Source organism: Staurois parvus, unplaced genomic scaffold (assembly GCF_062004578.1).
Source record: "Staurois parvus isolate SC_StPar_1 unplaced genomic scaffold, SC_StPar_1.0 ptg001794l, whole genome shotgun sequence".
NCBI lineage: Eukaryota > Metazoa > Chordata > Amphibia > Anura > Ranidae > Staurois > Staurois parvus.
Genome location: NW_028319590.1, coordinates 127755 through 150703, shown reverse-complemented (window position 1 = coordinate 150703; position 22949 = coordinate 127755). Strand labels below are relative to the sequence as shown.

The window sequence follows — 22949 nt, the reverse complement described above, 5'->3', positions numbered from 1 at the left end:
TATACAGATTCCACAAAAATTGTGGAAACAGTGCCACCCAATCAACTCTTCTGGAGGTCCATACCTGCCCCTTTGCTGATGTATCCCTTTAGGATACATTATATCTGGGCTACCTCTGACATGCCTGTGAATCTCCTACTCTAGGTCCCCCGCTATCGAAGACAATCCATTCTTCATTCCATTCTGAAGTTCTGATGGAGGAGGCACTTTTGAACCCTTGAAGCTCAATGGCTACTTATACAGATTCCACCATAATTTTGGAAACCGATACAGCTATGGGGACCCAACGCCACCCTATCTGCCCTTCTGGGGCTCCATACCTGTTACTTTCCTGATGACAGGTCCTCTTTGGGGTTCTCCAGATAGAAGCACGGTGCAAATGAACGAGTCAGCCAAGCAGTAAACATTCATAATCTTTTAATTTCACACCAGTAATAAAATTGCATTACATTTTCATAAAATAAATGTTCCAGTTTATATACATAAAACAGACTGTACAGGGGGGCCCCCGGAACGCCACCCTCCCCAAATCCCTGACGAACATACAGGCAAACGCAGTGCTCAGCTAACCAGGCACGACTGTACACCTAAAAACCGCAACTGCTTCGTGGGGGGGGGGGGGGACAGAGAGTACCACATCGTACACAGTCCTCGGGGGGGTTCGGGAGGGGGCCAAAGATTTTAAAAAATATTGCAGGCGAGCCGACGGACGCTTTGTCGCTGCTTGCGTGGCAGGACAGCCAATCGGAGGAGCTTTTGGCGAAGCCGCAATGCCAGGCGCTATTGGACTTGGGATTCGAAGCTCCCGTTGAGCTGCCCCTCTTCATAGTCCATCTGGCACAGGATCATGTTGTTCTTCAGGAAAAACTTGTCCCCGACGCAGAACCTGCAGGAAGAAGAAACAAAAGGACAGTTTAGTCGCGGTGCCATTTCCTGCTGGTCACACTTCTCAACTGCCATTTCTTCGTGGTTTTGGGATGACTTTGGGTTTGTGGACATCAGTCTTATCCAACCGGGGTCCCTCCAGATGTTGCTAGGGGTTCATTGAGTAGTGAGAAATTCACCTGTACCACGCACCTACCATTCACCCGTACTGCGCACCTACCATTCACCTGTACCGAGCACCTACCATTCACCTGTACCGCGCACCTACCATTCACCTGTACCGCGCACCTACCATTCACCTGTACCGCGCACCTACCATTCACCTGTACCGCGCACCTACCATTCACCCAGACCGCGCACCTACCATTCACCTGTACCGAGCACCTACCATTCACCCGTACCACGCACCTTCTCCCCCTATTACCATTCACCCGTACCGCGCACCTACCATTCACCCGTACCGCGCACCTACCATTCACCCGTACCGCGCGCCTTCTCCCCCCCTTACCGTTCAACTGTACCGCGCACCTACCATTCACCTGTACCGCGCACCTACCATTCACCCGTACCGCGCGCCTTCTCCCCCCCTTACCGTTCAACTGTACCGCGCACCTACCATTCACCTGTACCGCGCACCTACCATTCACCTGTACCACGCACCTACCATTCACCTGTACAGCGTGCCTTCTCCCCCCATTACCGTTCACCTGTACCGCACGCCTTCTCCCCCCATTACCGTTCCCCTGTACCGTGCGCCTTCTCCCCCCCATTACCGTTCACCCGCACCGCGCGCCTTCTCCCCCCCATTACCGTTCACCTGTACCGCTCACTTTCTCCCCCTATTCCCGTTCACCCGTATCGCGTGCCTTCTCCACCCCATTACCGTTCACCCGTACTGCGCGCCTTCTCCCCCCCTGACCGTTCACCCGTACCACGTGCCTTCTCGCCCCATTACCGTTCACCCGTACTGCGCGCCTTCTCCACCCCATTACCGTTCACCCGTACCACGCGCCTTCTCCCCCCATTACCGTTCACCCGAACCGCACGCCTTCTCCCCCCCATTACCATTCACCTGTATTCACTGTGGTCTGTTGTGTGATGGGCTCTACGGCATGATGTATTTGGGTGCCATTCACACTGAATAGCACCACAACGCAGCGCATGTAGAGCAAGTGCAACGCAGCAATGTGTGTCAACACGGTTACTGCACAACACACAAGTGTGAATGGAATGGTTTGCCCCAATCTGATTTCCATTTGGATACAAAGTCCGTGGAATCGGATACAAAGCCTGTGGAATCGGATACAAAGCCTGTGGAATCGGATACAAAGCCTGTGGAATCGGATACAAAGTCTGTGGAATCGGATACAAAGCCCGTGGAATCGGATACAAAGCCCGTGGAATCGGATACGAAGTCTGTGGAATCGGATACAAAGTCTGTGGAATCGGATACAAAGTCTGTGGAATCGGATACGAAGTCTGTGGAATCGGATACAAAGTCTGTGGAATCGGATACAAGGTCCGTGGAATCGGATACAAGGTCCGTGGAATCGGATACAAGGTCCGTGGAATCGGATACGAAGTCTGTGGAATCGGATACAAAGTCTGTGGAATCGGATACAAAGTCTGTGGAATCGGATACGAAGTCCGTGGAATCGGATACGAAGTCTGTGGAATTGGATACGAAGTCTGTGGAATCGGATACAAAGTCTGTGGAATCGGATACAAGGTCCGTGGAATCGGATACAAGGTCCGTGGAATCGGATACGAAGTCCGTGGAATCGGATACGAAGTCTGTGGAATCGGATACAAAGTCTGTGGAATCGGATACAAAGCCCGTGGAATCGGATACAAAGCCCGTGGAATCGGATACAAAGCCCGTGGAATCGGATACAAAGTCCGTGGAATCGGATACAAGGTCCGTGGAATCGGATACAAAGTCCATGGAATCGGATACAAGGTCTGTGGAATCGGATACAAGGTCTGTGGAATCGGATACAAAGTCTGTGGAATCGGATACAAGGTCTGTGGAATCGGATACAAGGTCTGTGGAATCGGATACAAAGTCTGTGGAATCGGATACAAGGTCCGTGGAATCGGATACAAGGTCCGTGGAATCGGATACAAGGTCCGTGGAATCGGATACAAAGTCTGTGGAATCGGATACAAAGTCTCTATAATTTCCCTTCTTCCAGTCTGTGGAATCTACGAACGATCGTTTTCCCGCAGCGGCTGTCCCCGCCTTCCAATTGTCTTTTGTCACTGAACCTAATCGGATCATTCCAGGCCAATCCGCCGTCCATATCCTATCCCTCATCCATTATCAATATCCCGATCACTCCGCAATCACATCGAACGGTCGGCTGCACGGGGGGTGGGGGGGGATCGGCGTGCGTTCGGCCAGCACGACGGCAGAAAGGTAGCCGAGTCCTTCGAGGGTTAATCCGCGGAGTTAATTAACAGTCTTTGTGATTGATCTCAGGGGGACGTTGTGCGACTTTCAGCTACATTATGGAATTAATTGCCTGAGATTAATTGAAAGAATCTCTTAAAAAGCGACCCATTAATTGCGCATTCCATTATGGAGGACGGCGGCCATTCATTAGGTGACGCTCAGCGGCTGCAATACATCACAGGCAGTGCAGGTGCACCGCACCCCCTCCAGTCCTGAGGAGGGACCAGGAAGACGAATATATATCCCAACATGATTGGGCGTATTGATGAAGACGGGAAATGCGACATTCACCAAACATTCACAGGAGGGACATTACTTCCCAATTTTTTTTTTTTATGGTTGAAATGGATGGACTTTTGTCTTCTGTCAGCCAGACTAACTATATAACTTTAACTATGTAACTGTAACTATGTAACTTTTCTTTAGATCGACTGCCAGGGTCACCATGTCCCACCCTTCCTTAGATTGACTGTCAGTCCAACCAGGTCCCACCCTTCCTTAGATTGACTGCCAGGGTCACCATGTCCCACCCTTCCTTAGATTGACTGTCAGTCCCACCAGGTCCCACCCTTCCTTAGATTGACTGCCAGGGTCACCATGTCCCACCCTTCCTTAGATCGACTGCCAGGGTCACCATGTCCCACCCTTCCTTAGATTGGCTGTCAGTCCCACCCTTCCTTAGATTGACTGTCAGTCCCACCAGGTCCCACCCTTCCTTGGGTTGACTGTCAGGGTCACCAGGTCCCACTCTTCCTTAGACTGACTGCCAGCGTCACCATGTCCCACCCTTCCTTGGGTTGACTGTCAGTCCCACCAGGTCCCACTCTTCCTTAGATTGACTGTCAGTCCCACCAGGTCCCACCCTTCCTTATATTGACTGTCAGTCCCACTCTTCCTTAGATTTTCTGCCAATGCCACCAGGTCCCACTCTTCCTTAGACTTATTGCCAGTGCTACCAAGTCCCACCCTTCCTTAGATTGACTCCCAGTCCCACTCTTCCTTAGATTGGCTGTCGGTCCCACCCTTCCTTAGATTTACTGCCAGGGCCACCATGTCCCACCCTTCCTTAGATTGACTGTCAGTCCCACCAGGTCCCACCCTTCCTTATATTGACTGTCAGTCCCACTCTTCCTTAGATTTACTGCCAATGCCACCAGGTCCCACTCTTCCTTAGACTTACTGCCAGTGCTACCAAGTCCCACCCTTCCTTAGATTGACTGCCAGTCCCACTCTTCCTTAGACTTATTGCCAGTGCTACCAAGTCCCACTCTTCCTTTGATTGGCTGTCAGTCCCACCAGGTCCCAACCTTCCTTAGATTGACTGCCAGGGCCACCACGTCCCACTCTTCCTTAGATTGGCTGTCAGTCCCACCAGGTCCCACTCTTCCTTAGACTTACTGCCAGTGCTACCAAGTCCCACCCTTCCTTAGATTGACTGCCAGTCCCACTCTTCCTTAGATTGGCTGTCAGTCCCACCAGGTCCCATTCTTCCTTTGATTGGCTGTCAGTCCCACCAGGTCCCACCCTTCCTTTGATTGACTGTCAGACCCACCAGGTCCCACCCTTCCTTAGACTGACTGCCAGTCCCACCAAGTCCCACCCTTCCTTAGAGTGACTGCCAGTCCCACCCTTCCTTAGAGTGACTTCCAGTCCCACCAGGTCCTACCCTTCCTAAGACTGACTGCCAGGGTCACCATGTCCCACCCTTCCTTGGGCTGACTGCCAGTTCCACCAGGTCCCACTCTTCCTTAGATTGACTGCCAGTCCCACCCTTCCTTATGTAGCACCCTCTGGTGTTCTGCTAGGATAGTGCGGTGTATTGCAGGTACAATCATTGTGTGGGACTCCTGGTAACTGTCCGAGTCGGGGGTGGAGGTTATTGCAGGTCAGCTTGATGACATAACAGGTTGTGGCTCCATCGCCTCCTCCTGGCCCTGGAGGACCATAGAACATTCCAGAAGTCGGTAAGCAGGAAGGGGTGGAGACCTAATATGCATGTTTATGGGAGTCTGGCCACTCCCAGATTTGGAGGACCTGGTAGAGTGGTGGACCGGTCCGTAAATATCAGAGAGTCAGGCTGACAGAGGAGTCGGGTGGAAGATGGAGTGCTGAGGAGACTGTCGGTGCCTGGGAGAAGTCCCCTACGTCTGGCGGCCTCCAGGATGGGCTCAGGAGGATGGATCCAGCAGTGCAGCATGGACAGGATGGGGACCTGGAGCTGGGGGAGCAAGGAGGGCAATGTGAGTACAGCAGCACTCTCTGGGATCCACAAGGGGAGGGACTGCTACATGCAGCAAGATTTCCAAGGACAGCGCTGGGCACAGTCCTTTCAGCGCAGCCAGGAGGGTTGGTATTGTCTTCAGGCTGTGGAGCTCAGAGAGGAGATATCTCTGCATGTAGTTGCAAGAGGCTAAGTTGATTTTTGAGGGGCTGCAAGTTCCTTGTCCATAAAGGACTGTTGCTACTGATCTGGCGGCTTACAAGGAAAAGGACAGTCCAGGATCTGTCCCTGTACATTGGAAGGAAGTTGTCCCCCCAAACTGGGCATCCCATAATCCCTAGTACCCTATGCAAGTTATTTCCCCGAATAAAACAACAAAACCAAGCTCAAGGACTGTTCACGGACTGTAGATGAAAGTGTGAAAAGTGCATGTGCCTGGCAGTGCAGAACTTAGGGGTTCCTACAACACAGCGGTCCTCACGAGGGTAGATTGACCACCAGTGCCACCAGATTCCACCCTTCTTATTGCCAGTGCCACCAAGTCCCACCCTTTCTTAGGATGACTACCAGTCCCACCAGGTCCCACCCTTTCTTAGGATGACCGCCAGTCCCGACAGGTCCCACCCTTACTTAGATTGACTGCCAGTGCCACCAGGTCCCACCCTTTCTTAGGATGACTACCAGTCCCACCAGGTCCCACCCTTCCTTAGATTGACTGCCAGGATCACCAGTTCCCACCCTTCTTTAGATGTACTGCTAGTGCCACCAAGTCCCACCCTTTCTTAGACTGACTGTCAGTCCTCCCAGCTCCCACCAATCCTTAGATAGACTGCCATGGTCACTAGGTCCCACCCTTCCGTGGACTGACAGGCAGTTCCACCAGATCCTGTTCCTTAGTTTGCCAGTGCCACCAGGTCCCACCCTTCCTTAGATAGACTGCCAGGTTCACCAGGTCCCACTCTTCCTTTGACTGAATGCCAGTTCCACCAGGTCCCGCCCTTCCTTAGATTGCCTGCCAGGTCCTACCCTTCCTTAGATTGGCTGTCAGTCCTGACAGGTCCCAGCCCTCCTTAGATTGATTACCAGTCCCACCAGGTCCCTCCCCTCCTTAAATCGACTGCCAGGATCACCAGGTCCTACTTTTCTTTAGATTTACTGCCAGGGTCACCAGGTCCCACCCTTCCTTGGACGGACTGACAGGGTCACCAGGTCCCACCCATTCTTAGATAGTCAGTCCAAGGAAGGGTGGGACCTGGTGACCCTGGCAGTCAGTCCAAGGAAGGGTGGGACCTGGTGACCCTGGCAGTCAGTCCAAGGAAGGGTGGGACCTGGTGACCTTGTCAGTCTATCTAAGAATAGGTGGGACCTGGTGACCCTGGCAGTCAGTCCAAGGAAGGGTGGGACCTGGTGACCTTGTCAGTCTATCTAAGAATAGGTGGGACCTGGTGACCCTGGCAGTCAGTCCAAGGAAGGGTGGGACCTGGTGACCCTGGCAGTCAGTCCAAGGAAGGGTGGGACCTGGTGACCCTGGCAGTCAGTCCAAGGAAGGGTGGGACCTGGTGACCTTGTCAGTCTATCTAAGAATAGGTGGGACCTGGTGACCCTGGCAGTCAGTCCAAGGAAGGATGGGACCTGGTGACCTTGTCAGTCTGCCAGGGTCACCAGGTCCCACTCATTCTTAGACAGACTGACAAGGTCACCATATCCCACCCTTCCTTGAAATGACTGCCAGTTCCACCAGATCCTGCTCTTCCTAAGATTGGCTGCCAGTCCCACCAGGTCCCCACCCTTCCTTGGCCTGACTGCCAGTAGCCCCATCATCTCATCAGTTATTCTTGCCGAATCTTCCCGAACCAATCCACACTTTTTTGTAGCCCATCCTTGGAAATCGGCAATTTGGAGGTTCCAGAATTTTTAAATAGTTGGCGTTGAACAGTCCTTTGAGAAGTTCTAGTCCCTGGTGGAAGACATGAGGTGTAGAGGAAAACGCAGCCAAATTAGAGCCCTACGGAGGTCATAAATGAGGACAAACCTCACCATTTCCTTCTGACCGTAATTCACAAGAAAAGGTTATTTATACCCCCCCCCCCCCCGCGGCCGGCGGGCGTTCACCGCGCCAATGTCTGCCCCACGCCGGCCTGAAACATAATAATGACGAATTTTACGGCTGTAAATCTGCAAATATTCCCAGAGGAGCTTCATATATTCCGCCTCCTATATAAATATATCAGCCTGGAAAATAACCTCAAATATTTATTTGATACCCGCAGCTTAATGACATCTGCGGTGAATTATCGCCCAGATGTCGCCACAGACGCCTCACCGCCACTAGATGTCGCTGCAGCCCCAGACTGAGCGCCATTCATCTCCAGGGTCCATCCATTTGGAGAATCATGTGACTCGTTCCTTCGTGTGACCGTCAGAGGAGCCACGTATGAGCAGACAATCCTCAGAAATGTTCTTTATTGACGTTTTTTGGGGCGTAAATGTAAATAATTTGATGAAATTGTGCCAAAAACTAGAACATTCCGAACGGAGATTGTAAGTGTGATATACAGGGGAAAAAAAACGTATTTTGTTCATGACCTGGGATGAATCCAGCATAACCAATTTTACAGATTGTGCCACAAACAAAAAAAAAAACAACCCCCAAAAAACAAAACAAAAAGACCCCCCAAAAAACAAAACAAAACCCCCCCCCAAAGAACAAAACAAAAAACAACCCCAAAAAAACAAAAACAAAAAACCCCCAAAAAACAAAAACAAAAAACCCCCAAAAAACAAACAAAAAAAAAACCCACAAAAAAAACAAAAACAAAAAACCCCAAAATGTATTATTTTTTTTTTAACCTTTTTGTGGCCGGTATTTATGTTCTGTCCCCTTTCAATTTTTGTTTTTTATTTTATTTAGGAAAAAAAAATTTAAATAATAGGGATAACGAGGAGAGTTTTTGTCACAAGGACGAGCCACCCCCAACCATGTCACTGAAAGCTGAAATTCTCAAATTTACAAAAAGAAAAAACAAACACCCCCCCCCAAAAAAAAACCCTAAATACAAAAAAAACCCCCAAAAAACAAAACCAAAAAAAACCAAAATGTATTATGTTTTTGTTTAACCTTTTTGTGACCGGTATTTATGTTCTGCCCCCTTTTCAAATTTTATTTTTTATTTTATTTAGGAAAAAAAAACAATGAAAATAATAGGGATAATGAGGAGAGTTTTTGTCACAAGTACAAGCCCCCCCAACCATGTCACTGAAAGCAGAAATTCTCAATTTTACAAAAAGAAAAAACAAAACCCCCCCCCCAAAAAAAACAAAAACAACCCCAAAAAACAAAAACAAAAAACCCCCCCAAAAAACAAAAACAAACCCCCCCCCAAAAAAAAAACCTAAATACAAAAAAAAAACCCCCAAAAAACAAAACCAAAAAAACCCAAAATGTATTGTTTTTTTTAACCTTTTTGTGACCGGTATTTATGTTCTGCCCCCTTTTCAATTTTTATTTTTTATTTCATTTAGGAAAAAAAACAATGAAAATAATAGGGATAATGAGGAGAGTTTTTGTCACAAGTACAAGCCCCCCCAACCATGTCACTGAAAGCAGAAATTCTCAATTTTACAAAAAGAAAAAACAAACCCCCCCCCCCCAAAAAAAACAAAAACAACCCCAAAAAACAAAAACAAAAAACCCCCCCAAAAAACAAAAACAAACCCCCCCCCAAAAAAAAAAACCTAAATACAAAAAAAAAACCCCCAAAAAACAAAACCAAAAAAACCCAAAATGTATTGTTTTTTTTAACCTTTTTGTGACCGGTATTTATGTTCTGCCCCCTTTTCAATTTTTATTTTTTATTTCATTTAGGAAAAAAAACAATGAAAATAATAGGGATAATGAGGAGAGTTTTTGTCACAAGGACGAGGCACCCCCAACCATCTCACTGAAAGCAGAAATTCTCAATTTTACAAAAAGAAAAAACAAACCCCCCCCAAAAAAAAACAAAAACAACCCCAAAAAAACAAAAACAAAAAAACCCCCCAAAAAACAAAAACAAAAAAAACAAAATGTAATATGACTAGGGATGATTCCAGCATAACTGATTTTACAGATTGTGCCACAAAAGCAGAATTTTTACAAGATTTGAGTAAAAAAAAAAAAAAAAACCCCGAGAAAACAAAAACAAAATAAAAAAAAACCCAAAATGTATTATGTTTTTGTTTAACCTATTTGTGACCGGTATTTATGTTCTGTCCCCTTTCAATTTTTATTTTATTTAGGAAAAAAAATTAAAATAAAAGGGATAATGAGGAAAGTTTTTGTCACAAGTACAAGCCCCCCCAACCCTGTCACTGAAAGCAGAAATTCTCAATTTTACAAAAAGAAAAAACAAACCCCCCCCCAAAAAAAAACAAAAACAACCCCAAAAAACAAAAACAAAAAAACCACCCAAAAAACAAAAACAAAACCCCCCCCAAAAAAAACCCCTAAATACAAAAAAAACCCCCCAAAAAACAAAACCAAAAAAACCCAAAATGTATTGTTTTTTTTTAACCTTTTTGTGACCGGTATTTATGTTCTGCCCCCTTTTCAATTTTTATTTTTTATTTCATTTAGGAAAAAAAACAATGAAAATAATAGGGATAATGAGAGTTTTTGTCACAAGGACGAGGCACCCCCAACCATGTCACTGAAAGCAGAAATTCTCAATTTTACAAAAAGAAAAAACAAACCCCCCCCCAAAAAAAAACCAAAAACAACCCCAAAAAAACAAAAACAAAAAAAAAACCCAAAAAACAAAAACAAAAAAAACAAAATGTAATATGACTAGGGATGATTCCAGCATAACTGATTTTACAGATTGTGCCACAAAAGCAGAATTTTTACAAGATTTGAGTAAAAAAAAAAAAAAAAACCCTGAGAAAACAAAAAAAAAATAAAAAAAAACACAAAATCTATTATGTTTTTGTTTAACCTTTTTGTGACCGGTATTTATGTTCTGTCCCCTTTCAATTTTTATTTTATTTAGGAAAAAAAATTAAAATAAAAGGGATAATGAGGAGAGTTTTTGTCACAAGGACAAGTCACCCTCAACCATCTCATTGAAAGCAGAAATTCTCAATTTTACAAAAAGAAAAAACAAAAAAAACCCCAAAAGAACAAAAACAAACCCCCCCCCCCAAAAAAAAAACCCAAAAAACAAAAATAAATCAAAAACAAAATGTAATATGACTAGGGATGATTCCAGCATAACTGATTTTACAGATTGTGCCACAAAAGCAGAATTTTTACAAGATTTGAGTAAAAAAAAAAAAAACCCCAAAAAACAATTTTTCCCCTTATTTATTTATTTTTTTTGGGTGGGGGGGTTAGTTTTCTTTTTTTGTGTGTTCTTCGTATTATGTTATTTTTTAACCTTTTTGTGACCGTTATTTATGTTCTGTCCCCTTACAATTTGTCACTGAAAGCAGAAATTCTCAGTTTTACAAGATTTGAGTAAAAAAAAAAAAAAACCCCAAAAAAACTAAATAAATAAAAAATGTATTATGTTTTTTTTAACCTTTTTGTGACCGGTATTTATATTCTGTCCCCTTTCAATTTTTATTTTTTACTTTATTTAGGAAAAAAACAATGAAAATAATAGGGATAATGAGGAGAGTTTTTGTCACAAGGACGAGGCGCCCCCAACCATCTCACTGAAAGCAGAAATTCTCAATTTTACAAAAAGCAAAAACAAAAAAAAAAAACCCAAAAAAAACCCCTAAAAACAAAACAAAAATAACCCCCCCCCCAAAAAAAACAAAATGTAATATGACTAGGGATGATTCCAGCATAACCGATTTTACAGATTGTGCCACAAAAGCAGAATTTGTACAAGATTTGAGTAAACAAAAAAAAAAAAACCCCGAAAAAAATTTTTTCCTCTTATTTATTTTTTTTTGTTTTTTGGGGGGGGTAGTTTTCTATTATTTTATATTTATATATTATTTTATTTTTGTACCTTTTTGTGACCGTTATTTATGTTCTGTCCCCTTACAATTTGTCACTGAAAGCAGAAATTCTCAGTTTTACAAGATTTGAGTAAAAAAAAAAGAAAACCCCAAAAAAACAAAAGAAAAACAAAATATAATATGACTAGGGATGATTCCAGCATAACCGATTTTACAGATTGTGCCACAAAAGCAGAATTTGTACAGGATTTGAGTAAAAAAAAAAAAAACACCCCAAAAAACAATTTTTCCCCTTATTTATTTATTTTTTTTTTGGGGGGGGGGGTAGTTTTCTTTTTTTGTGTGTTCTTCGTATTATGTTATTTTTTTACCTTTTTGTGACCGTTATTTATGTTTTGTCCCCTTACAATATTGTCACTGAAAGCAGAAATTCTCAGTTTTACAAGATTTGAGTAAAAAAAAAAAAAAAACCCAAAAAAACCAAAATGTATTATGTTTTTTTTTTAACCTTTTTGTGACCATTATTTATGTTCTGTCCCCTTTCAATTTTTATTTTTTATTTTATTTAGGAAAAAAAACAATGAAAATAATAGGGATAATGAGGAGAGTTTTTGTCACAAGGACGAGGCGCCCCCAACCATGTCACTGAAAGCAGAAATTTTCAATTTTACAAGATTTGAGTAAAGAAAAAAAAAAAAAAAAAACCCCAAAAAAACAAAAACAAAAAACCCCTCAAAAGACAAATTTTCCCCTTATTTAGATTTTTTTTGGGGGGGTAGTTTTTTTTGTGTTTTCTTCGTATTATGTTTTTTTTTAACCTTTTTGTGACCGTTATTTATGTTCTGTCCCCTTTCAATTTTTATTTTATTTAGGAAAAAAACAATGAAAATAATAGGGATAATGAGAGTTTTTGTCACAAGGACGAGCCACCCCCAACCATGTCACTGAAAGCAGAAATTCTCAATTTTACAAAAAGAAAAAACAAACCCCCCCCAAAAAAAAACAAAAACAACCCCAAAAAACAAAAACAAAAAAACCCCCCAAAAAACAAAAACAAACCCCCCCCCAAAAAAAACCCTAAATACAAAAAAAACCCAAAAAACAAAACCAAAAAAACCCAAAATGTATTGTTTTTTTTAACCTTTTTGTGACCGGTATTTATGTTCTGCCCCCTTTTAAATTTTTATTTTTTATTTCATTTAGGAAAAAAAACAATGAAAATAATAGGGATAATGAGAGTTTTTGTCACAAGGACGAGGCACCCCCAACCATCTCACTGAAAGCAGAAATTCTCAATTTTACAAAAAGAAAAAACAAACCCCCCCCCAAAAAAAAACAAAAACAACCCCAAAAAACAAAAACAAAAAAACCCCCCAAAAAACAAAAACAAAAAAAAAAAAAATGTAATATGACTAGGGATGATTCCAGCATAACTGATTTTACAGATTGTGCCACAAAAGCAGAATTTTTACAAGATTTGAGTAAAAAAAAACAAAAAAAACAAAAAACAATTTTTCCCCTTATTTATTTTTTTCGGGGGGTAGTTTTCTTTTTTTGTGTGTTCTTCGTATTATGTTATTTTATAACCTTTTTGTGACCGTTATTTATGTTCTGTCCCCTTACAATTTGTCACTGAAAGCAGAAATTCTCAGTTTTACAAGATTTGAGTAAAAAAAAACAAAAAAAAAAAAACCCAAAAATACAAAAACAAAAAACCCCTCAAAAGACAAATTTTCCCCTTATTTAGATTTTTTTTGGGGTGGTAGTTTTTTTTGTGTGTTCTTCGTATTATGTTTTTTTTAACCTTTTTGTGACCGTTATTTATGTTCTGTCCCCTTTCAATTTTTATTTTATTTAGGAAAAAAACAATGAAAATAATAGGGATAATGAGGAGAGTTTTTGTCACAAGGACAAGTCACCCCCAACCATGTCACTGAAAGCAGAAATTCTCAATTTTACAAAAAGAAAAAACAAAAAAACCCCCAAAAAAACAAAAACAAACCCCCCCCCCCAAAAAAAAAACCCAAAAAACAAAAATAAATCAAAAACAAAATGTAATATGACTAGGGATGATTCCAGCATAACTGATTTTACAGATTGTGCCACAAAAGCAGAATTTTTACAAGATTTGAGTAAAAAAAAAAACAACCCCAAAAAACAATTTTTCCCCTTATTTATTTATTTTTTTTGGGTGGGGGGGGTTAGTTTTCTTTTTTTGTGTGTTCTTCGTATTATGTTATTTTTTAACCTTTTTGTGACCGTTATTTATGTTCTGTCCCCTTACAATTTGTCACTGAAAGCAGAAATTCTCAGTTTTACAAGATTTGAGTAAAAAAAAAAAAAAAACCCCAAAAAAACTAAATAAATAAAAAATGTATTATGTTTTTTTTAACCTTTTTGTGACCGGTATTTATGTTCTGTCCCCTTTCAATTTTTATTTGCGTTTTGAAAGCAGAAATTCTCAGTTTTAAAAGATTTGAGTAAAAAAAAAAAAAAAAAAAAACCCCTCAAAAGACAAATTTTCCCCTTATTTAGATTTTTTTTGGGGGGTAGTTTTTTTTGTGTGTTCTTCATATTATGTTTTTTTTAACCTTTTTGTGACCGTTATTTATGTTCTGTCCCCTTTCAATTTTTATTTTATTTAGGAAAAAAACAATGAAAATAATAGGGATAATGAGGAGAGATTTTGTCACACCCCCAACCATGTCACTGAAAGCAGAAATTCTCAATTTTACAAGATTTGAGTAAAAAAACAAAAAAACCCCAAAAGACAATTTTCCCCCTTATTTAGATTTTTTTGGGAGGGTAGTTTTTCTTTTTTTTGTGTGTTCTTCATTTTCTGTTTTTTTTTTTATCCTTTTTGTGACCGTTATTTATGTTCTGTCCCCTTTCAATTTTTATTTGCGTTTTGAAAGCAGAAATTCTCAGTTTTAAAAGATTTGAGTAAAAAAAAAAAAAAAAAACCCCGAAAAAAAAAAAAAAAAAAAAACCCCTCAAAAGACAAATTTTCCCCTTATTTAGATTTTTTTGGGGGGGTAGTTTTTTTTTTGTGTTCTTCGTATTATGTTTTTTTTAACCTTTTTGTGACCGGTATTTATGTTCTGTCCCCTTTCAATTTTTATTTGCGTTTTGAAAGCAGAAATTCTCAGTTTTAAAAGATTTGAGTAAAAAAAAAAAAAAAAACCCCAAAAAAAAAAAAAAAAAAAACCCTCAAAAGACAAATTTTCCCCTTATTTAGATTTTTTTGGGGGGTAGTTTTTTTTGTGTGTTCTTCGTATTATGTTTTTTTTAACCTTTTTGTGACCGGTATTTATGTTCTGTCCCCTTTCAATTTTTATTTGCGTTTTGTTTTATTTCTATAAAAGAAAAAAATAAATAAATAATAGGGATAATGAGGAGAGTTTTTGTCACAAGGACAAGTCACCCCCAACCATGTCACTGAAAGCAGAAATTCTCAATTTTACAAGATGAGAGTAAAAAAAAAAAAAAACAACCCCCCCCCCAAAAAAAAAAACGAAAACAAAAAAATCCCCAAAAAACAATTTTTTACCTTATTTAGATTTTTTTTGTGCTAAAGACTAGAAAATTCCAAGCAGAGATGGTAAGTGTGACATACAGGACAAACATATTTTGTTCCTGACTAGGGATGATTCCAGCATAACCGATTTTACAGATTATGCCACAAAAGCAGAAATTTTACAAGATTTGAGTAAAAAAAAAAACCCCAAAAAACAAAAACAAAAAAATCCCCAAAAATAATTTTTCCCCTTATTTAGATTTTTTTTGGGGGGTAGTTTTTTTTTTTTATTTGTGTGTTCTTCGTATTATGGGTTTTTTTTTTTAACCTTTTTGTGGCCGGTATTTATGTTCTGTCCCCTTTCAATTTTTATTTTTTATTTTATTTAGGAAAAAAACCAATGAAAATAATAGGGATAATGAGGAGAGATTTTGTCAGGACGAGTCACCCCCAACCATGTCACCGAACGCAGAAATTCTCAATTTTACAAGATGTGAGTAAAAAAAACAAACAAAAAAAACAAAAAAGAAACCCCCAAAAAACAAAAACAAAAAAAACCCCCCAAAAAACAAAAACAAAAAAAACCCCAAAAAACAATTTTTCCCCTTATTTAGATTTTTTTGGGGGTAGTTTATTTTTTTGTGTTTTCTTCGTATTATGTTTTTTTTTTAAGCTTTCTGTGACCGTTATTTATTTTCTGTCCCCTTTCAAATTTTATTTGCGTTTTCATTTTTTTTTCCTTTATAGAAATAAAACAAAACACAAATAAAATCTGAAAGGGGACAGAAAATAAATAACGGTCACAGAAAGCTTAAAAAAAAAACATAATACGAAGAAAACACAAAAAAATAAACTACCCCCAAAGAAATGGATCTGTCAGGTGGGGATGGAGCGACGTTCTGCAGATCTCTAGAGAGGTCAGTAGTGGGATAATCTGCAGAATATATCAATATGGATCTGTCAGGAGGGGACATGGGAGTGATGTTCTGCAGATCTCTAGAAGGAATAATCTTCAGAATATATCTATATGGATCTGTCAGGACGGGAGATGGGAGCGATGCTCTGCAGATATCTAGAAGGAATAATCTGCAGAATATATCTATATGGATCTGTCAGGATGGGAGGGAGCGATGTTCTGCAGATCTCTAGAAGGAATAATCTGCAGACTATATCAATATGGATCTGTCAGGAGGGGAGATGGGAGCGATGCTCTGCAGATCTGTAGAAGGAATAATCTGCAGAATATATCAATATGGATCTGTCAGGACGGGAGATGGGAGCGATGTTCTGCAGATCTGTAGACGGAATAATCTGCAGAATATATCTATATGGATCTGTCAGGATGGGAGGGAGCGATGTTCTGCAGATCTCTAGAAAGAATAATCTGCAGAATATATCTATATGGATCTGTCAGGATGGGAGATGGGAGCGATGCTCTGCAGATCTCTAGAAGGAATAATCTGCAGAATATATCTATATGGATCTGTCAGGACGGGAGATGGGAGCAATGCTCTGCAGATCTGTAGAAGGAATAATCTGCAGCATATATCTATATGGATCGGTCAGGGGGATGGGAGCGATGCTCTGCAGATCTGTAGAAGGAATAATCTGCAGCATATCTCTATATGGATCTGTCAGGACGGGAGCGATGTTCTGCAGATCTGTAGAAGGAATAATCTGCAGAATATATCTATATGGATCTGTCAGGACGGGAGATGGGAGCGATGCTCTGCAGATCTCTAGAAGGAATAATCTGCAGAATATATCAATATGGATCTGTCAGGACGGGAGATGGGAGCGATGCTCTGCAGATATCTAGAAGGAATAATCTGCAGAATATATCTATATGGATCTGTCAGGATGGGAGATGGGAGCGATGTTCTGCAGATCTCTAGAAGGAATAATCTGCAGAATATATCAATATGGATCTGTCAGGATGGGAGGGAGCGATGTTCTGCAGATCTGTAGAAGGAATAATCTGCAGAATATATCTATATGGATCTGTCAGGATGGGAGGGAGCGATGTTCTGCAGATCTCTAGAAGGAATAATCTGCAGAATATATCAATATGGATCTGTCAGGAGGGGAGATGGGAGCGATGTTCTGCAGATCTCTAGAAGGAATAATCTGCAGAATATATCTATATGGATCGGTCAGGACGGGGGATGGGAGCGATGCTCTGCAGATCTGTAGAAGGAATAATCTGCAGCATATCTCTATATGGATCGGTCAGGGGGATGGGAGCGATGTTCTGCAGATCTCTAGAAGGAATAATCTGCAGCATATCTCTCTGTAGGGATCTGTCAGGACGGGAGATGGGAGCGATGTTCTGCAGATCTCTAGAAGGAATAATCTGCAGAATATATCAATATGGATCTGTCAGGACGGGAGATGGGAGCGATGCTCTGCAGATCTGTAGAAGGAATAATCTGCAGCATATATCTATATGGGTCTGTCAGGACGGGAGATGGGAGCGATGCTCTGCAGATCTGTAGAAGGAATAATCTGCAGCATATCTCTATATGGATCTGTCAGGACGGGAGCGATGTTCTGCAGATCTCTAGAAGGAATAATCTGCAGCATATCTCTCTGTAGGGATGTAAGCGGACAGAGCGATGCTCTGCAGAGCGTCTCACCTCTGGTTGCAGAGCTGACAGGCGAAGCAGTCCAGGTGGTAGACGTTGTCTCTGGCCCGCATGACCATTTCGAAGGCGGGGATGAGCTTGCTGCAGGCGGCGCAGTTCCCTGTGGTTCCGAAGAGCCTGCCAAACAGACACACCAATGAGATCTCGCGGCAATGACATCACAGACACCGCACATCACTCCACGTCTGAACAAAACCCACACCCACCCACAGAGGCTCGGCATCCCATGTGGGCGTTACCTATGCCTAGGAACACCCACTCCTCCAGACCGACCCCGCCCATCAAGGCATTTTGATCTTTGCAAAACTACTCCCACTGCTTGCATCAGGACTGAGGAGTACTGAGGCCGGAGGGGGGGTGGCTGGGATGTTTTCAGGAAGCTATGTACAGCCCCCCTGCCGGCCCCTCCCCCACCAGCCATGATCTGCCTGCATTGCCTAGAGAAGCACAGGGACCCAGTGATGACATCATTGGAACGAAAATAAGGGATGCAATGGAAATGGAGGGAAAATAATAAGCGGATTAAACTTTGGCTCCTGGTGATCCTTCCAAGAGGGACTTTGCCTGAACACCTCCTGTTATAGGGTGACAACACCCTTTCCATGTTTCTGAATTTTGGTTCCTGTGTTGTCACCCTGTCACATGGGCGTCGTCCTGGCCCTATGACACCTATAGGGGGAAAAGGGGGGGGTTGTCACTTTGTCCTGAAACCATGGACCGCAATGAAAACGTTGTCAGGGGTTGGGGAACTCAGGCACTGCCCGAGGGCCCGGGATCAGTAGGGGGCCCCATGAGATGCCCCTTGTACCTTTCATAGGATTTTTTGGGTGTGGGCAAGGACACAGGGGCCCCATGAACCCCTATTGCCCGGGGGGCCCCATGAGTTGTCAGTCTGCCACTGCCCTACCCCCATTCGGTTTTTGTGTCCCCACTGATGGGATTTCTCATTTCCTACAAATGGGATGCAGACATCAATATGAACCTTCCAGAAACCCTGACCCCTCCCCCGCCCCGCCCCGCCCCCATATCTCCGCCCTTGGAGACAGAGGTGGCAGAAGTAGGCGGGGCTACCCACATGGAAGAAAAATATATTTGAAATGCTACAATTTTGGTCATATTCAATATATTTCAATACATAAATATACACCGCGCGCTGAAATGCGTTTTTATTACAAAATATATGAAAAATATTTAAAAAATACATTTCAAATTCACTGCATGTCTTTTACAAACACAAATCTACATTTTTGGAACACATTTACAAATATATGTTATAATGACCTTTTTGTATGTTAAAAATTAATCTGAAGAATATATTTAAAAATTATTTATTTTTAAAAATATATATTTTTTAAATATATTCTTCAGATTTTTTTTACCATACAAAGTAACATTGTTTATAAACATCGATCAGACGGGAGATGGAGAGATACAAAGTAACATTGTTTATAAACATCGATCAGACGGGAGATAGAGATACAAAGTAACATTGTTTATAAACATCGATCGGACGGGAGATAGAGATACAAAGTAACATTGTTTATAAACATCGATTAGACGGGAGATAGAGAGATACAAAGTAACATTGTTTATAAACATCGATCAGACGGGAGATGGAGATATACAAAGTAACATTGTTTATAAACATCGATCAGACGGGCGATAGAGATACAAAGTAACATTGTTTATAAACATCGATCAGACGGGTGATAGAGATACAAAGTAACATTGTTTATAAACATCGATCAGACGGGAGATGGAGATATACAAAGTAACATTGTTTATAAACATCGATCAGACGGGAGATGGAGATATACAAAGTAACATTGTTTATAAACATCGATCAGACGGGCGATAGAGATACAAAGTAACATTGTTTATAAACATCGATCAGACGGGTGATAGAGATACAAAGTAACATTGTTTATAAACATCGATCAGACGGGGGATGGAGAGATACAAAGTAACATTGTTTATAAACATCGATCAGACGGGGGATAGAGAGATACAAAGTAACATTGTTTATAAACATCGATCAGACGGGAGATAGAGATACAAAGTAACAATGTTTATAAACATCGATCAGCCGGGAGATAGAGAGATACAAAGTAACATTGTTTATAAACATCGATCAGCCGGGAGATAGAGATACAAAGTAACATTGTTTATAAACATCGATCAGATGGGAGATAGAGAGATACAAAGTAACATTGTTTATAAACATCGATCAGATGGGAGATGGAGAGATACAAAGTAACATTGTTTATAAACATCGATCAGACGGGCGATAGAGATACAAAGTAACATTGTTTATAAACATCGATCAGACGGGGGATAGAGAGATACAAAGTAACATTGTTTATAAACATCGATCAGACGGGAGATAGAGAGATACAAAGTAACATTGTTTATAAACATCGATCAGATGGGAGATAGAGAGATACAAAGTAACATTGTTTATAAACATCGATCAGATGGGAGATAGAGAGATACAAAGTAACATTGTTTATAAACATCGATCAGACGGGAGATAGAGAGATACAAAGTAACATTGTTTATAAACATCGATCAGACGGGAGATCGAGATACAAAGTATCATTGTTTATAAACATCGATCAGACGGGAGATGGAGAGATACAAAGTAACATTGTTTATAAACATCGATCAGACGGGAGATGGAGATACAAAGTAACATTGTTTATAAACATCGATCAGACGGGAGATGGAGATACAAAGTAACATTGTTTATAAACATCGATCAGACGGGAGATGGAGATACAAAGTAACATTGTTTATAAACATCGATCAGACGGGAGATGGAGAGATACAAAGTAACATTGTTTATAAACATCGATCAGACGGGAGATGGAGATACAAAGTAACATTGTTTATAGACATCGATCAGACGGGAGATGGAGAGATACAAAGTAACATTGTTTATAAACATCGATCAGACGGGAGATAGAGATACAAAGTAACATTGTTTATAAACATCGATCAGACGGGATAGAGAGATACAAAGTAACATTGTTTATAAACATCGATCAGACGGGAGATAGAGAGATACAAAGTAACATTGTTTATAAACATCGATCAGACGGAAGATGGAGAGATACAAAGTAACATTGTTTATAAACATCGATCAGACGGAAGATGGAGAGATACAAAGTAACATTGTTTATAAACATCGATCGGACGGGGGATAGAGATACAAAGTAACATTGTTTATAAACATCGATCAGACGGGAGATAGAGAGATACAAAGTAACATTGTTTATAAACATCGATCAGACGGGGGATGGAGAGATACAAAGTAACATTGTTTATAAACATCGATCAGACGGGAGATAGAGATACAAAGTAACATTGTTTATAAACATCGATCAGACGGGAGATAGAGAGATACAAAGTAACATTGTTTATAAACATCGATCAGACGGGAGATAGAGATACAAAGTAACATTGTTTATAAACATCGATCAGATGGGAGATGGAGAGATACAAAGTAACATTGTTTATAGACATCGATCAGACGGGAGATGGAGAGATACAAAGTAACATTGTTTATAAACATCGATCAGACGGGGGATGGAGAGATACAAAGTAACATTGTTTATAAACATCGATCAGACGGGGGATAGAGAGATACAAAGTAACATTGTTTATAAACATCGATCAGACGGGAGATGGAGATACAAAGTAACATTGTTTATAAACATCGATCAGGCGGGAGATAGAGGGATACAAAGTAACATTGTTTATAAACATCGATCAGACGGGGGATAGAGAGATACAAAGTAACATTGTTTATAAACATCGATCAGACGGGGGATAGAGAGATACAAAGTAACATTGTTTATAAACATCGATCAGACGGGAGATGGAGAGATACAAAGTAACATTGTTTATAAACATCGATCAGACGGGGGATGGAGAGATACAAAGTAACATTGTTTATAGACATCGATCAGACGGGAGACAGAGAGATACAAAGTAACATTGTTTATAAACATCGATCAGACGGGGGATGGAGATACAAAGTAACATTGTTTATAAACATCGATCAGATGGGAGATGGAGAGATACAAAGTAACATTGTTTATAAACATCGATCAGACGGGCGATAGAGATACAAAGTAACATTGTTTATAAACATCGATCAGATGGGAGATGGAGAGATACAAAGTAACATTGTTTATAAACATCGATCAGACGGGAGATAGAGATACAAAGTAACATTGTTTATAAACATCGATCAGACGGGAGATAGAGAGATACAAAGTAACATTGTTTATAAACATCGATCAGACGGGAGATAGAGATACAAAGTAACATTGTTTATAAACATCGATCAGATGGGAGATGGAGAGATACAAAGTAACATTGTTTATAGACATCGATCAGACGGGAGATGGAGAGATACAAAGTAACATTGTTTATAAACATCGATCAGACGGGGGATGGAGAGATACAAAGTAACATTGTTTATAAACATCGATCAGACGGGGGATAGAGAGATACAAAGTAACATTGTTTATAAACATCGATCAGACGGGAGATGGAGATACAAAGTAACATTGTTTATAAACATCGATCAGACGGGAGATGGAGAGATACAAAGTAACATTGTTTATAAACATCGATCAGACGGGGGATGGAGAGATACAAAGTAACATTGTTTATAGACATCGATCAGACGGGAGACAGAGAGATACAAAGTAACATTGTTTATAAACATCGATCAGACGGGGGATGGAGATACAAAGTAACATTGTTTATAAACATCGATCAGATGGGAGATGGAGAGATACAAAGTAACATTGTTTATAAACATCGATCAGACGGGCGATAGAGATACAAAGTAACATTGTTTATAAACATCGATCAGATGGGAGATGGAGAGATACAAAGTAACATTGTTTATAAACATCGATCAGACGGGAGATAGAGATACAAAGTAACATTGTTTATAAACATCGATCAGACGGGATAGAGAGATACAAAGTAACATTGTTTATAAACATCGATCAGACGGGCGATAGAGAGATACAAAGTAACATTGTTTATAAACATCGATCAGACGGGATAGAGAGATACAAAGTAACATTGTTTATAAACATCGATCAGACGGGGGATGGAGAGATACAAAGTAACATTGTTTATAGACATCGATCAGACGGGAGATAGAGATACAAAGTAACATTGTTTATAAACATCGATCAGACGGGAGATATGAGATACAAAGTAACATTGTTTTATAAACATCGATCAGACGGG

The 22949-nt window shown here is 40.9% G+C and overlaps 1 protein-coding gene across 1 annotated transcript in view; it reads right to left on the bottom strand.

The window, feature by feature from the left end:
* Positions 1-400: 400 nt before the first annotated feature.
* Positions 401-22949, bottom strand: part of LMO1 (LIM domain only 1) — a 44070-nt gene continuing 21521 nt past the window's right edge. Inside the window, exons 2-3 of the mRNA XM_089663872.1 lie at positions 17664-17789; positions 401-886 (exon numbers count right to left, since the gene is read on the bottom strand). Coding sequence (XP_089519998.1) covers positions 781-886; positions 17664-17789 — 232 coding nt within the window. The 3' untranslated portion in view covers positions 401-780. The remainder of the gene's footprint in view (positions 887-17663; positions 17790-22949) is intronic.